The sequence below is a fragment of the Jaculus jaculus genome, chromosome 1, assembly GCF_020740685.1.
Source record: "Jaculus jaculus isolate mJacJac1 chromosome 1, mJacJac1.mat.Y.cur, whole genome shotgun sequence".
NCBI classification, from domain to species: domain Eukaryota; kingdom Metazoa; phylum Chordata; class Mammalia; order Rodentia; family Dipodidae; genus Jaculus; species Jaculus jaculus.
Window position 1 is genome coordinate 151,309,996 of NC_059102.1, and position 16,698 is coordinate 151,326,693.

Below are 16,698 nucleotides of genomic sequence, written 5' to 3' on the forward strand. Positions count from 1 at the left end.
GGCAAGGATCAATGTGAGAGATGGGAGGAAAATGAGTGGTAACATAGCCAGCATTATACACATAGTCTGATTGTGTCCCCCAAATTCACAGACTGAAGTCCTTACCCCAGAACCTCAGAAGGCGACTATTTGGAGACATGCCCTTAATGAAGTGATTAGTACTAAATGACGTCATGAGGAACCTAATCTAATCTTACTGGTGTCCTTATAAGAAGAGATTAGAACACAGGCACAGAGGGACAACCACATGAGGTCACAGGAGCAGACAGTGTCTGCAAGCTGATGAGAGAAGCCTGAGGGACCAGCTGAAACACCCTGACCCCAGTCTTTGGCTCCAGGACTAAGGAAGACAAGCATGTGGAGTAAACCATCCCTCTGGTACTTTGTTCCGGCAGCAGATTCATGCAGATAAGGTTGGGAAAGGGTCCCATCTCACCCCACCAGATTACAGGCTATTGAGTGTTCCTGTCACCTGCTCTAGGGGGAGAGGCAGGGTGTAGAGGCATTAAGCTGTGCACCCCCTTCTCAATATAAGTAACTTGTGAACCAAGACCCAGGGTGCCAAGGGAGGCAAGAGCCAAGCAGGCTGGGCTCTGGGCAGCCTGGGACAGGTCAGAAGTTGGAAGAGATGGGGTAGTAATGGGCAGAAGATAGGGTGGGACACCAGATCACCCAGAGTATAGACTTTGAACTGGGGACATGGGGTGGAAGACTGAAGTTACGCCAAACAGTGACAGTGGAGATGGGTATCGTAGACTCAGCCCAGCTCTCTTTGAGTTTGGGAACAGGGAAAGAAAGGAACAAGGAGGTGCAGGGGTAGGGTGCTGTGCCAAATCATCACAAATAATCCACCAAGAAAAGAGGTCCCGTGCCCAGCAGAGCTCCTGAACAAGGAGGAACCATGCTTGGAAGACTCATTTTCCTTAGAACTGAGCTCTAAGAGGTACCCCTGAGCCTGGATGGAACTGGAATTCCAGTGTTCCCTGGGCATTGAGAACCTCTGCCCCCATCACAATGGACCGAAATTCCAGGGACAATCTGAACCTGGGCGGGCAACGCACAGGGAGGGTGGGGAGTACGTAGGACCCCTGGAGGAGCCTTAGGCCCACCATGAAGGTGCACAATGAGGCAGCCGTGGAGGGACAGATTCAGGAGCTGAGGACCATCACTCGGCTCCAGGGTGAGCCCCACAGGACATCTCTGCCCTGTCCTTCCAATGACCAGGGGTTCCTGGGTGCAGGTCTCTTGGCTTTGTTTGCTTAGCAGTGCTGAGGATGGAACTCAGGGCCTCCGGCATGAACCAGTGACCCACGGTCCCAGGACTTAAGGGTTTGTGTGTGTGTGCATGCACGGGTGTACATGTGTGGGTACCATGTGTGTGTGTGTGCATGTGGAAGCCAGAGGTTGACATGTCTTTTTCAATGGCTTTCCATTTTATTTTTCTGAGACAAGATCTCACTGAACCTGGAGCTCACCAATTTGGCTAGACTAACTAGATCTTCCTGCCCCTGACTCCCCAGTGCTGGAATTCCAGACGTACACTGCCATGTCCCACTTTTACATGGGTTCTGGAGGCCCAAATGCAGGTCCTTCATGCTTGCATGCACTCCATCAACTGAACCATCTCCCCAAGTTCTGACTTTGGGGGTTTCAATACGGCATGAAGGGGCAATTTACCATCCTACTGCCTCCCCCAGGTGCCCACCCAAAGTTGCGAAAAGGCATCAAGTGGAACTGCCGTGAGAGAGGACAAGATGAAAAGGGGCGGGGGGAGCTTCAAGAAGACCTGTAAGCTTAAGTGAAATAAGGGGCTCAGTGATGGAGGGGACAAGAAGATCTTTGTGCTTCTTTGAGCAGCTCTGGAAGGGAAAAGGGTGCCCCAGTCCTGGCCTTGACTTCACTGTGGTCAGCACTGGTCCCTTAAACTCCCTGACAGAGCAGCTCTTCCAGCAGCGCAGCCAGCGTCCCCCATTCAGGGTGGAAGGAGAGAAGTGATGGCAGAGGCAGAGTTCTCCTTCCTACAGACCACCTGGGGTTGGCAGACAGTCCCTCAGTCTGGTGGTCCTGTTTCCTCCCGCCCCTAACAGAGCAATGTCGGACTCTCCAGATTTTGGGAGAGAAAGAGAGGACCGCGCAGAACAAGGCTACAATTGGCCTCTTGCGCAGCCACATCCGACGTGGGGCCCAGGAGTGGGCTCAAGCCAAGAAGGTGCATGGGCCCCACCCACTCCCCCGAACGTGGGAATGAGGGCGGGGGGAGGGGGACTGACGCTCACTGAACACCCGCGGCGCCCTCTCTCCTGAGCACGGATTGATGGGCTCCGCTGTCACCGTGCCCTGTGCGGGTCCCCCAACACCCACACGGCATCTGCGAGCGCATGTTTTGTAACAGGGGCCCCTCAGGCGCTCTGACCAGCTAGGGAACATCTGGCCCGCTTCTCTGGACCCCATCACTCCACAGCTGGGGTGGCCCTGGCAAGGTCCTGCAGCCCTCCGGCTTCAGGGTTGCCTCTGCCGGGCTAAGAGGGCCTGAGGGATGCCAGGGTCGGCGGCTGGGGAGCAGGAGAAGGGCCCGGCGCCGGGCTCAGCCGCTGCCGCTCCACAGTACGACCAATGGACCATCTCCAAGGCCTGCGCGAAGGATGCATCCACGAGGCTGGCACACTGCCGCAGCACTATGGAGGTATCCAGGCTGGCGGGGCCCGAGGGGATCCCTCGTCCCGCCCAACTTGCAGCTTCCGAGGCCCGCCTCCGCTAAGCAGCATCGCGGAGCCGACCGAGGGCAAAGCGAGTTCCCACTTGTGGGTTCCCGTGGGATTCCCGCCGACCCGCCGCCTTGCCGGGGTCCCCGCGGCGCTCCCTCACGCACCCACGCGCGGGCACCCTCCCGGACCCAGGTGGCACGGGAGAGACTGCGCAAGTACGTCTTCGACCGCGTGAACGCGCACAACGTGCTGATCCACCTGGCGCGGCGGCGCGGACAGAAGCTGGAGAGCCTGCAGCTGCAGCTGGCCAGCCTGCGCAGCCAGCCCGACGCCACCAAGGAGGAGCTGCGGCAGCAGCAGGTGCGCGGGGCCTGGGCGGTGGGGGCGGGGCCTGGGCGGTGGGGCGGGGCCTGCGTGGTGGGGCGGGGCTTCCGTGTAGGAGGGGCGGGACTCAGCAGGCTCGCAGCGGCGCTCTAGAAGGGCACGTCTCAGCGGCTGGTGGGGTGGATCTTTGCAGATGGAGGCCTCTTGGTAGGAAAGAGACTTAGCAGATGGAGGAGCGAGGAGAGAGTGGGGAGAGAGCCGGGGTTCTGTAGGAAAGGTGGGCTTTTGGGGGAGAAGAGACTCATCATATAGGACAAGGGTGGGTCTACATTAGAGGGATGTGATGGGAGTGGCCCTGTAGCAGGGACAGGACCTACTTGGGACAAAGACCAGGTTCCCGTACCCTCCTGGATAGGACTCAGTCCCTCCTGTTTCCTGGGGTTTTGGGGTGTTGTCATCAAGAACTCCCATTAGGCTTTTTACCCACACCCACACACCAGATTATCCGTCAGCTGGAGAACAACATTGAAAAGACCATGCTCAAGATTGACACCAGTAACAAGATCCACCTGCTGTATGTGAACCTGCTAGATTACCTGAAGAAGGTGAGCCCTTCAACCCACTGACCCGAGGGAGCCAGATTTACAGCTCCTGCAGGTGGACAACAGCGACCCTGGAGTATGCAGGGGCATTCCTTTGAGAATTTCATTGTTGCTAATCCGCAGACACTTCTTGTGGGGTGTACCAGTTATTTGGACTTAAGCATGGCGTAGTGGGAGTTGCATCAAGCGCTCAGGAGACTGAGGCAGGCGATTTGCATATTCAAAGCCAGCCTGGCTCATAATGAAACCCTGTCTCAAAAATAAATGAAAGGGGAGGGGAGGAATACAAGTAAGCTATTTAAATTTTATTTAGTTAGTTTTTTTTTTCGAGGTAGGATCTCACTCTAGCCCAGGCTAACCTGGAATTCACTGTGTAGTCTCAGGGTGGCCTTGAACTCACGTGATCCTCCTACCTCTGCCTCCCAAGTGCTGGGATTAAAGGTATGCACCACCACACCCAGATATTTATTTATTTTTATATTTTTATTTGAGAAAGAGAGAGAGAGAGAGAAGGACACACCAGAGCCTCCAACCACTGCAGACAAACTCCAGATGCATGTGCCACCTTGTGCATCTGGCTTACGTGGGACCTGGGGAACCGAGCCTCGAACCGGGGTCCTTAGGCTTCACAGGCAAGCACCTTAACCGCTAAGCCATCTTTCTAGCCCAGCATGTGGTGTAATTTTTAACAGCAAAATACCAATTGCTAAGCTACCTTAGACATTGATGTGTCATTCATTCTGGTAGCAACCTTCTGAAAAAGCTGATATCACGCTGTTACAAACAGTCACTCGAAAAGGTTAGGTAGCTTTCCCAAAGTCACAGTGCTGGTTAGAAGTACTCTTTGCTTTGAGTCCCAACTCTAGCTCCACACCCAGGTTTAAAGGCCCTCTGTTCCACTTCAGACCAATAATCCACCTCCAACCCTGCAACCCTCAAGCAAAACCTCCTGTGTTTCAGAGTCAGTCTTCCCTGGGGTAACACACTTAATCGTCATATCCTCTTGGCCTCGGCAGTGACTGCCCATACTGTAACACTTCTTTCCCCTGTTCTGTGCCCGGCCAGAGACTGGCCACAGACACAGTTCCATCCTTATCCTCGGAGCTTACCTAGCCTGGGGGTAGAGGGTGGGTACAGTCTACTCTGTGCCTGCCACAAGACAATCAGGGCTTAGGGAAGCTGGCATGGACTGTGGTGGCACTGAAGGAGCTCATGCCCCATGCCCACCTGCCCTTTCCCCATTCACACAGGTGCTGGCAGAATATCCCACAGAGCTAGACAAGCTACAGAACCTGGTAGTCAGCTACTGCTCAGAGTTGTCGGATATGACCACCATGTCCCAAGAGGCAATGATGATTACAGATGAGGTCAAGGTAAGCTCAGGTCCCAGGGCTACGGGTCCCCCCCCTCCCCACAGTTGATTCTCTGGACTTGTCTGGCCCAAAACCTGTAAGGACAACCGCTGCCCACACCACACGGAAGTCATCTATTGGCCCAGTCTGTGCAAGGCCTCTGTGGGGCTCAGTGGGAGGGGACAGGATTGGGGCCAGCAGGTCCTTCCTGTCTACCTGAAGTGAGCACTGTGAAGAGGACCTTGTTCATCTTGTAGTTCATATGGCACAGTGCCTGTGCCAGTGTGGCAAAGAGAGGTATAAGGTTTATAGGTGGCTTTCCAAGGAGATGATGCTTGAGTGCATTCTGAAAGACCAGAAAAATCCAAGGATATTGGAACTTTGGAAGAGAAGGTACAGAAAGGCCAAGGCTGTGGCTGGGAGAGAAGGTTGGTTTACTGAAAGCTATCAGGCTGCTCTGCATGAGTAGGTGGAGGTGGTAGGTCACCAAGGTCTAAAGCCTGGGAACAGACGGAGGGACATAGGATATGATTTGTGCTTCACGATGATGTGTGTGGACTGCAGGCACCAGAAAGTGCCAGAACAGAAATTCTGGCTACTTGGGCAGACCAGTAGTTGAGTGGGAGATGGCCAGAAAAAGTAGAGCCAGGACCATCTTTAAAAAGAGATTACCAGGATGGAGAGATAGCTTAGTGGTTAATGTGCTTGCCTGCAAAGCCTAAGGACTCAAGTACAACTCTCCAGGTCTGACATAAGCCAGACACACAAAAGTGAGGCAACCACAAGGTCACACATGCCCACTAGGTGGCGGAAGCATCTGGAGTTCAAGTGCAGTGGCTGAGGCCCTGGCATGCCAATTGTCTCTCTCTCTCTGTTTCTCTAAAATAATAATTAATTAATTAAAAAGAGATTATCCCATTATGTAAAGTGGGCTTTACAGCTGGGAGCTGTGGGAAAGGGAGCAAAAGCAGAGTAGGAGGAAAGATCATTTTAGCCACCCAAGCAGAATGCAGAGAAGACCAGGGTTGGGAGGGAAGATGATGAATTAGTTTTTGGATATGTTGAGTCTACTTTAATGAGTTCTGAGTGGAGCAAGCTAAGAGGTAGCTGGAAGCAAGGGACCTGCATGACAGAAAAGAATCTGGGCTAGAGAGGAAAAAAAAAAAAATCTTTAGGCATGTGTCATCCAGGGGTCCCTGAGCCTATAGAGGCTTGGCAGGAGGCAGTGAGCATGAGCCTTGTAGGAAGAAGGGCATGGGCAACAGTCTAGTAAGATGAGGACTGAGAACTAGCTTCGGGCTTTAGAACCCAGGAAGGGTCCTTGGTGAGATAGCACCTCCATTGCATCCCTGTGTCCCCAGAGGAACATGAGGCAAAAAGAGGCGACCTTCATTGAGGAACGCAGGGCACGGGAAAACCGGCTTAATCAACAAAAGAAACTCATCGACAAAATCCACACCAAAGAGACTAGTGAGAAGTTTCGCAGGGTACGTCTTGGGCCAGGCCGTGCAGCACCCCAGCTGTTGTGGGGAGAGCTCGAGGATCACTTGCTTCTCTTTCTCCCGTCAGGGCCAGCAGGACTTGGACTTCCCCTCCAATATAATGAGTTTGGAGACCTTGAGGGGTGAGAATCAGCTCCCTGACTGGCCCAGCCAGGGTCTCCATCAACCAGCACTGGCTGGGAACACCCAGTTAGGATACCATGAGGCCAGCTGTAACCTGTGATCACTAGGATGAAGAAGACAAGCAACCCCTGTCTCCTCCTGGCTGTCCCTGCAAAGGCTAAGAGCTGGTGGCCCAATATGGCTATATAGGCGCTGTCCCCAGCACCCAGTATTCAAGGGCCCAGTGCCATCTCAGAACCCCACTGAGTGACATGGTACCATGCTCCTCTTGGTCCTTATCTGTCCTAGTGTCCCCTGGGGGGTACCAGCTCAGAAGAACATGCACAGGTGACATGAGGGGCACCTAACATCTTGGGTGGCTTCCTTAAAGGTTGAGTGCTTGCAGAGCCATCTAATGGTCATTCCTGTACACTAACTACATCTTCTACTCTACTCTGCCCAGTAAGGAAAAGAGAGACTTCCATAGCAGATATGGAATATCAGACAGAAGTAACTACCTTGGTAGAAAGAGTCAAGTCTGCTGTGCAGTGCTCCCACCTCTGGGTAAGGCTTCCTGGCACTCCAGGGGCATGGCTGGGAGGGTGGCAGAGCTGGGCCCAGGGCTGCGGGTACCCTGGAAAGGACACAGAAAGCGTCAGTCCTTTGGAGGTCCCTAAACATGCTGTACCTGGAAGGAGTCTGGAGCTTGTAAATGGTGGCTCAGAATAGAGGGTACCCCCAAAACATAGCTGGTACATCCTAGCTATATTCCGGGCATATCCCAAAGCCTGTCCAGAACCTGACAGCCAAGATGCTAATAGCACAGACTTTCTTCCCAACCTGACAGCCGCAGTGAGCAACTGCTTCTTGCTCAGCCTCCTTTTTATTGTAATCTCACCTGTTGATTGCTATCTGGCCTTGAACTCCCATCCACAGCCCTAAGATGGGCATGTTCATTATTAGAAAAGTGGCTGGCTCAAAATGACTTGTGGTCCTCTAGCTATAAGTGAGTTGTCACCCTCTGTTATGAAGGTATGCCACGCATCACACACAAGAGGCTGTCCCTGTGTCTGGCCTCATAACCCTTGGTGCCCAATGGCACTCTGTACTGAACACCAAGTAAGAGCCCTACACTAGCCACTGGAAGGGGCTCAGAAGAAACTGGGGCAGCTTAGTCTGGGTTCATAGCTGCTTCTCGTTGTCCTGCACTGACCAGGACATAGCTGGCCGCTTCCTGGCCCAGAGGAACACGGAAGAGAACCTGGAGTTGCAGATGGAGGACTGTGAGGAGCGACGAGCACAGTTGGAAGCCCTGATGAAGAAACTGGAGCTTGAGGAGGCTCTGCTCAGGTTCCACCAGACACCCAGCTCCATCAGGTATATGGCTTCTGAGGCTGCTGGGAGGCCCCACGGGCACTAACCTGGAACTGCAGCATATCCACAGCCAGCAAGCCTGGGCATCTGCACAGGAGCTGGGGAACCACCTATCTGCAGCTGAGTTCATAAGCCCCTAAAGTTGGCTCAGGACCAGCCAGCTTCCTTGCACATCTGTGGGCTCTGTGCCACACTTGCCACTGTGCCCCCTCTGCAGCTTTAGTTCCATAGAGCAGAAGATGAAGAACTTGCTGGAAGAGGAAGAAACAAGGCTCCAGTTGGCCCTTAACAACATGACCAAGAGTCAGCAGCTGCTGCTAACCATACAGACAGGCATCGACAACCTCTACATCCGGCTCATTGGCATCTCCTTGCCAGCCACCCAGGTACTGGGCCCTGGGGGAGGAGCAGCCATTCACAAGGTCCCCAGCTGAAGACAGAAAGAAGACAAGCTGCTCCTCTGGCCTACAGAAAGAAGTGGCAGTGTTGGACACCCTTGACGGGTACAGCAAACTCGCTTACTGTGAGGGGAAGCTCACATACTTGGCTGAACGCATGCAGATGCTGTCCAGATCTGAGGAGGTAGTCCTGGGCCATGGAGGGGCACCCACACAGTCCACATCACCTCCAAGCTGATGATGGCACTGCCCTGCAGGTCGACACAAAGGTGAGGGATGCTCTGGAGACGTCAACTCTTAAGGAGAAACACAATACCAGGCTCACCTTTGAGGACCAAGAGGAAGACATGATAGGTGAGGCTCTGGATGCCAGCCACAGGGAAGAGGGTGAGGGGCGGGAATTGGGCTGCAGCTGGAACCAGATACGAGTCTGAGCTACAAAGATGGAGTGTTGCCAACTCCTTTGTAGGATATCCTGGCCAGACAGTTGGGGCTGCTGGGACAGGTTTTTTTTTTTTAATATTTTACTTATTTTTATTTATTTGAGAGAGGGCAAGAGGCAGAGTGAGAGAGAGAGAGAGAGAGAATGGGTGTCCAAGGGCTTCCAGCTACTGCTAAGGAACTCCAGATGCATGCGCCACCTTGTTCATCTGGCATATGTGGGTCCTGGGGAATAGAGCCTTGAACCAGGGTCCTTAGGCTTCACAGGCAAGTGCTTAATTGCTAAGCCATCTCTCCAGCCCAAGAGTGAAAATTTTTTACCTTTAATTCTAAGAGAGAGAATTGGCAGAAAGAATTGGCACAACAGGGCCTTAACCACTGCCAATGGACTCCCTATGCATTTGCCACCTTGTGTGCATGCTTCACCTTGTGCATTTGGCTTACATGGGTTCTAGGAAGTTGAACCTGGGTCCTTAGGCTTTGCAGGCAAGCGCCTTAACCATTAAGCCATCTCTGCAGCCCTTTTTTTGGGACAGGTATTTGTTTGTTTGTTTGTTTGAGGTAGGGTCTCACTGTAGCCCAGGCTGACCTGGAATTCACTAAGGAGTCTCAGGGTGGCCTCAAACCCACGGCGATCCTCCTACCTCTGCCTCCCAAGTGCTGGGATTAAAGGTGTGTGCCACCACGCCCAGCTTTTTTTTTTTTTTAAAGAGGGAGAAATAGGCGGAGGGAGAGATAGAGAGGGAAGGAGAGAATGGGTATGTCAGGGCCTCCAGCCACTGCCAACAAACTCCAGATGCATGCGCCCCCTTGTGCATCTGGCTTACGTGGGTCCTGGAGAATTGAGCCGGGATCCTTTGGCTTTGCAGGCAAATGTGTTAACCGCTAAGCCATCTCTCCAGCCCCTGGGACAGGTTTTAATTGGCAAAGGTGACAAGGAGAGGTCAAAGCCATTGAAAGAATTTATTTGCCTGAGACAAAGGAGTACACTATCAGGGGTGGAGGAGCCCAAGTCAGGGCCTTTGCTAGTTTCTGCTGCAAAGAGGAGCAAGGTGAACAGTTTAGGACTGGCTAGTGTGTGGGATGCCCTGCACGTCCTGGTTGGCTGGTAGCTGGCCCTGGGTGACAGCAGAGTAGGGGAGTGTTGGTTTGTTGGAGTAAGATTAGGGAGGGGCTCCAGTTGGCAGTCCATCCCTGGGAGCTCCTGAGCCAGGACGGGCCAGATCTGGTAAAGTAACTCCCATCTAGCCAATGCTATACAGCAGAGATAGGACAGGGCAGAGAATGCAATGGGGTGAGGTGAGAAGGTGGGAACATGCTACCAGCCTCTCCCTTCCCGCCTGTGCAGAAACCTTTCAGTTTGCGGACGTGGACCACAGCTATGTCCCTTCGCGGGCCGAGATAAAGAAACAAGGCCAGCAGCTAATCGAGGGGAAGCTCAAGGCGCCCAAGAAGAAGAAGAAGTAATTCCGCAATAGCTTTATTACACAAATAAACATTTTTCCAGGACTTTCTGGGGCGCGGGGAAAACCGGGACCTGGACTTAGAGGGGAGGCGGGCCTTGAGCGGAGGGGGTGGAGCTAGGCGCTCAGCTCGCCACGCACGCGGCGTCGGCGTGTCCCTCTGGGCGCCCCGTAGCCACGCCGGCGCCAAGATGGCGGCGCTGACGAGTGCTTGGTGTCCGGGCCGGTGGCCGCGGGGTCTCGAGCGGAGTCGCCGCGGCTGAAGTCCCCAGGTACCATTCGAAGCCGCGCGTGCCCGTCGGAGCCCCGGTGTACAGCCACGCCGGTTCCGGCTTCGGGGGTACCCCGGGCCGACAGGATATGGTGCGAAGCGTGCTGCTCCGCCGCTGAACTCGCGGGCCGCGCCCGGCTCGGACGTCCATCTGGAAGATGTTCTCGGCGCTGAAGAAGCTGGTGGGGTCGGAGCAGACCCCCGGCCGGGACAAGAACATCCCCGCCGGGCTGCAGTCCATGAACCAGGCGCTGCAGAGGCGCTTCGCTAAGGGGGTGCAGTACAACAGTGAGTGTGGGCCGTGCCGTCGGGCAGGCGGGGAGCGGGAGGTGGGGGGGACTCGAGGGCCAGGCTGGACCAGGATTGCCGGTCCTTATACGGTGGATCGCTCCAGACAGGAGTCTTGCCAGAGAAGTGCTGTGCCCCCGAGCCGCCAAGGGTACCCTGATTGGAGTGGGACCATTCATTACATAACGCGGGGGGGGGGGGCACGCAAAGGATGTGCTGTGATCCGGGGTGCAGTCGTCTCCCCTGCAGTTCTCCTGGAGGCGCGTGAAATCCCGCCGCCTCTGGGGTTTGAGTCGTGGGAATTCTTTGTTCACTTTCGGACCCAGTTTGAAGACAAAATATCCGCTACGCCACACATCCTCTCCCTCCTCCCCCGCCCACTTCTCTCTTTTGTTTAAGACGCGTTTGTTAAGAGATGTATTTAGGAAAGCTCCGGTGATTGTAGGGAAGCATCTCTGGCCCGGTGGGAAGGCAGCGTTATGTACTGTCCGGTGCCCACTCCATCCTGTTATAAATTATGCAAATTGTGTATCTCCTAGAAGCAGACGGTCTTCTTGACCTCTTCGGAGTTTTTCCATTTGCAGGATCTTTCTAATAGTTCCCTGTCCCAGCTATCTCCCTCAACTATGTTCCTATATTGCTAGATTTTTGTTGCACTCCCCCGACACACACACACTCATTGCTCGTTTTTAAGAGGTGCCTTACAGAGTCCATGATATTTCGGTAATATAGTAAGAAATTCTGGGGGAAGACTGCAGGTTTCGAAGCAAACTTGTCTGAGATGTGTTAAATTTAAAATCGTGTATTTCTCATATTTACAGAAGAGAATAAAGTCAAAATACATGTGTGTCTTTAGATTCTGCATTTGGGGTTTTTATTTTATTTAGTGTTACTTGAAACCCGATCCCACTCCTTTGAAAATTAGATCTGAATCAGAAACTTCTCACTTTCCAAACCTGCTCCCAAATGTACCTGCCCCCTGGTGGTCCTGAGTTAGGAGAAACCTTAAAAAGACCCGGGGAGTTGATCCAGAATAGATAATCCAGCCTCCAGCATTTGTGGGCGAGATGGGTTTTGATCTCCCAGAACTAAATTTAGGGTGGTGGGGTTAAGAGAAATTTGAATTTGTATCTGAATTGCATTAGAGTGAAATGATGTCCGTGTGGTTGATTAATAGGCAGTTTTGAAACTTTTTCACTTGCTGTGTATAATAGAAAGTTTCTAATATTTATATTCTCTAGTGTTTTAAGGAGAAACAAACCAGCAATATAATAGATACAAGTTCAGGATTCTTGTGGGTTGGGTAGGAGTAACAATTAATTGTTTATGCTTTCCAAGGGTTTGAATTGTCCCTTAGGGAATGCATTCTTCCAGGGGCATAAAAGTTGCTTTCTTTTAAATATGTTAGGTGGGCAGGGAGATGGCTTAGCAGTTAAAGCACATACCTGAGAAGCCTAAGGACCCAGGTTTGATTCTCCATGTCCCATGTAAGCCAGATACACAGTGGCATGTGCGTCTGGAGTTCATTTGCAGTGGCTAGAGGCCCTGGCACGTCCATTCTCACTCTGTCTCTCTCTTCCTTTCTCTCTGTCTCAAATAAATAAATCAAATTAAATATGTTAGGTTAGTACGTCATCCCACACATATGTACAGTGCCAGCCTACTCATTAAATTAGAATCAAATTCTCATGATAAGTTGGACTGTATTCTCATTGTTGGAAGTCATTTTCATACAAACCAGAAGAAAGAATATGACCTCGAGTGGTCAGTCTCTTTCTACTGCAAATGAGAAAAGCTGCCATAATTGAACTCTTAATATTGACCTTGAGGTTCCTGGATAGAGAACTTCCTGAAGTGGAAAACCTGTGTAATCAACTGGTGACGTATCCTAGTAACTTGGTGGAAAAGAGCTTATCTGTGGGAGAAAGGTGTGACCAAGCAGAGTCCAGAACACATCCAGACTAGTTTCAGAAGGAAATAAATAATGGAATCAAGACAATTTTCAAGAATTCACTCAATGTATAAAACTCCCAAGTCCATCCAGTGTGTTACAAACATCTATAGTTGACATTGTGACATTGTGAGTTTTCAGAACTTAAAAGGCAAAACAGAAAAAAATAAAATAAAAAAGCAAAATGAGGTGCTGGGGAAATGGCTTAGCAGTTAAGGCATTTGCCTGCGAAGCCTAAGGACCCCGGTTCAATTCCGCAGGACCCATGTGAGCCAGATGCACAGGGAGTGCATGTGTCTGGAGTTCGTTTGCAGTGGCTAGAGGCCCTGGCATGTCCATTCTCTCTTTCTCTCTGACCCTTCCACCCCCTTAATAAATAAATAAAATATTTAATAAAAAAGCAAACGGGGCTGAGAGATAGCTCAGTGGTTAAAGGCACTGCACTTGATTGCAATGCCTGACAACCCTGGGTTTGATTCCTCGGTACCCACTTAAAGCCAAATGCACAAACTGGCACATGTGTCGAGTTCATTTGCAGTGGCATGAGGCCCTTGCATACCCATTCTCGTTTTCTTTCTCTCTCTCCCTCTCTCAAATAAATAAAAATATTTTTTAAAAAGCAAAAAGGAGCTGGGTGTGGTGGCTCATGGCTTTAATCTCAACACTTGGGAGGCAGAGGTAGAAGGATCACTGTGAGTTCAAGGCCACCCTGAGAATACATAGTGAATTCCAGTCAGCCAGGACTAGAGCGAGAGACTACATTCAACACCCAAAAACAGAAACAAAAAAAGCAAAAAGGAAATCTTCATATGCAGAGACTGACAACTGACCTGATGCCCCAGGAGTCTGGGAAAACCATGGTCAGCCTGAGATTACACACCTTACCCAGCACTGATACCATGAAAATATAGCTAAATTCATCTTCAATTTAAGATTGAGTGTTTACTGATAAAATTTTGGAGAAGTGATACTGAAGGATGATCCAGGTAGAAATTAAGCTGAAAAGATAGGTGTTTTTTTGTTTGTTTGTTTGTTTGTTTTTTTGAGGTAGGGTCTCACTGTAGCCCAGGCTGACTGGAATTCACTATGTAGTCTCAGGGTCCTGCCTCTACCTCCACAATACTGTGATTAAAGGCCTGCTCCACCATGCCCAGCAAGTGTGGTATTTGAAAGGCTAAGGTAAGCAGAAGAATGGGAAAAGGCAAGGTGAAATCTAAGTAAGCATTGGATATGTAAATCACTGGTGATACCGACCTTTATAGGGAATACAAAAGAAGAAGCAGAAACAGCTGGAGTCAACACATGACCCTGGAAGGAGCTGGTTGGAGTTGACGTATTCAAAAGTTTTGGTGTTGTTTATGGAAAAGATTAAGAATTTTGTCAACTTTGCACTATATTACAGTGAACATGAAAGCTAAATTTAAAAATTACTGTTAAGCCAGGAATAATGGCGCACACCTTTAATTGCAGCACTCAGAAGGCAGAGGTATGAGGGTCATTGTGAGTTCAAGACCACCCTGAGAATACAAAGTGAATTCCAGGTCAGCCTGAGCTAGTGTGAGACCCTACTTCGAAAAACTAAAATATATAAATAAATAAAAATTACTGTTCAAATAATAGGAATAGGTTGCAGCTTGCAGGGCATGGTGGTGCACGCCTTTAATCTCAGCACTTGGGAGGCAGAGGTAGGAGGGTTGCCATGAGTTTGAGGCCGCCCTGAGACTACATAGTGAATTACAAGTCACCCTGGGCTAGAGTGAGAGACTACTCTTACCTTGATAAACCAAAAAAAAAAAAAAAAAAAAAAAAAATGAATGATGTTGCAGCTTGTCCATAGAAATGCCAGGCAAATTTAAGGGGGTAAAGCCTTGCCCAATTTAGTAAAAGACATAAAGGCTAGGCTGGAGAGGTGGCTCTTGCCTGTAAAGCCTAATGACCTGAGTTTGATTCTCTAGTACCCATGTAAAGCCAGATGCACAAAGCGGCCCATGCATCTGGAGGTTTTTTTTTTTCTTTTCTACAGTGTCTAGACACCCTGCTGTGTCTATTCTCTCTCTGGTAGCACACACCTTTAATCTCAGCACTCAGGAGGCCAAGGTAGGAGGATCACTGTGAGTTTGAGACTAGCCTGAGACTTAGTTTGAGCTGATGCACAAAGTGGCGATACTTATGGAGATTATTTGCAGTGACAGAAGGCTCTGGTGCACTCATTCTTTATATGATTGCAAATAAATATTTTTAAAAAGCTGGACATGGGGGCTGTAGAGATGGTTTAGCGGTTAAGCACTTGCCTGTGAAGCCTAAGGACCCTGGTTGGAGGCTCAACTCCCCAGGACCCACGTTAGCCAGTTGCACAAGGGGTGCTTGCATCTGGAGTTTGTTTGCAATGGCTGGAGACCCTGGAGTGCCCATTCTCTATCTGCCGCTTCCTCTCTCTGCCACTTTCAAATAAATAAATAAAAATAAAAGTAAATTTAAAATAATAATAATAATAATAAAACTTTTTTAAAAAGCTTGTTATGGGGGTGCACGCCCTTAATGCCAGCACTGGGGAGGCAGGCAGAGGTAGAAGGTTCACCATGAATTCAAGGCCACCCTGAGACTACATAGTGAATTCCATGTCAGCCTAGGCCAGAGTGAGGCCCTACCACGAAAAAAAAATCATGCACACACACAAAAGAAGTGAATTCTAGGTCAGCCTGGGCTAAAGCAAGATCCTACCTCGAAAAAAGCAAAACAAAACAAAGGGACAGTAAAGGCTAAGAGGAAATCGGGAATCAGCATAATAATTAAAATTTTATGCCTTTAATCCCAGTACCCAGGAGGCAGAGGTAGGAGGATCCCCGTGAGTTCGAGACCACCCTGAGACTACATAGTGAATTCGAGGTCAGTCTGGGCTAAAGTAAGACCCTACCTCCAAAAACAAAAACAAAATTAAATGAAGTGGTAGGAATAACTCCATTTCTATCAGCAAGACTGAACAGTTCAAAGTAAGAAGAATGTGGGGGCTAGAAAGATGGCTTAATGGTTAAGGTGCTTGCCGGAAAAGCAAAAGGACCCAGGTCTGATTGCCTAGGACCCATGTAAGCCAGATGCACAAGGTAGCACATGCATCTGGAGTTTGTTTGCAGAGGCTAAAGGCTCTGGTGTGCCCATTCTCTGCCTCTCTGTTTCTCTTAAATAAATAAAATAAATATTTTATTTTTGTTTTCTTTTTGAGGTAGGGTCTCACTCTAGCCCAAGGTGGCCTTGAACTCACGGTGATCCTCCTACTTAAAGGTGTGCACCACCATGCTCTTGTGCACCAGTCTTCATTTAAAATTTTTTAAATTATTATCCTGATTCCTGATTTCCTCTTAGCATGGTAGGAGGATTGCCATGAGTTCGAGGCCACCCTGAAACTATATAGTGACTTCCAGGTCAGCCTGGGCTAGAGTGAGACCCTACATTGAAAAAACAACAACAACAACAACAATAATAATAATATGTTTAAAATAAGAATATGAAATTGGATTGATTTTTTTTTCTGTAATATGAGCATATGGTCTTAGACACATTTAGAACATAACAGCAAAGGATAAAGGCAGGAAAAAGATACTGAGTAAGACTTGGAGCCATGGCCTTGTCAGTCACAATAACATGCAAAGCATACTTGGAGGTGAAGAAAAGGTGTAGAATAAGGAGGGTGCCACTTATTCAGAGAAACAAGTTATCTGTCCATCTGACTGTGATCTTCACCATCCATTCAAACCAAGGGACAACCATAAAAAACTGATAATCCCAACATACCAGGACCATATTCTGTGACCCAGTAAGTGATTAGTGTTAGTGTGCACAGTTTGGTTTGATTTTTGACATAGAGTCTCACTTGCCTAGGTTAGTCTTGAACTTGTGAGCTCAAATCCTCCTGCTTCAGTGGCCTAAG

At 50.1% G+C, this 16,698-nt stretch overlaps 2 protein-coding genes across 4 annotated transcripts in view; both read left to right on the top strand.

The window, feature by feature from the left end:
• Positions 1-1,110: 1,110 nt before the first annotated feature.
• Positions 1,111-10,374, top strand: Ccdc183 (coiled-coil domain containing 183). Its single transcript, XM_004654096.2, has 14 exons — positions 1,111-1,180; positions 2,088-2,209; positions 2,606-2,683; positions 2,898-3,065; positions 3,530-3,634; positions 4,882-5,004; positions 6,345-6,470; positions 6,553-6,607; positions 7,051-7,151; positions 7,804-7,964; positions 8,179-8,347; positions 8,433-8,543; positions 8,617-8,713; positions 10,149-10,374. Exons 1-14 carry the CDS (start codon positions 1,111-1,113, stop codon positions 10,265-10,267), a joined length of 1,605 nt encoding a protein of 534 aa, XP_004654153.2. The 3' UTR covers positions 10,268-10,374.
• Positions 10,375-10,454: 80 nt separating this feature from the next.
• The window catches only part of Rabl6 (RAB, member RAS oncogene family like 6), a 35,020-nt gene continuing 28,776 nt past the window's right edge, over positions 10,455-16,698 (top strand). For 2 of the 3 annotated variants that reach the window (XM_045147137.1, XM_004654097.2), the window contains exon 1: positions 10,455-10,822. In XM_045147137.1, the coding sequence (XP_045003072.1) occupies positions 10,693-10,822 (130 nt within the window). In that variant the 5' untranslated portion in view covers positions 10,455-10,692. The remainder of the gene's footprint in view (positions 10,823-16,698) is intronic. The other variant, XM_045148294.1, reaches the window with a different exon arrangement.

Bases quoted from the DNA above. Each gene is read 5' to 3' on its own strand.
- Ccdc183 (XM_004654096.2), top strand. From the start codon at position 1,111: ATGAAGGTGCACAATGAGGCAGCCGTGGAGGGACAGATTCAGGAGCTG. The intron at 3,635-4,881 runs GTGAGCCCTTCA...CCATTCACACAG, and splicing joins TGCTAGATTACCTGAAGAAG to GTGCTGGCAGAATATCCCAC. The intron at 5,005-6,344 runs GTAAGCTCAGGT...CTGTGTCCCCAG, and splicing joins TGATTACAGATGAGGTCAAG to AGGAACATGAGGCAAAAAGA.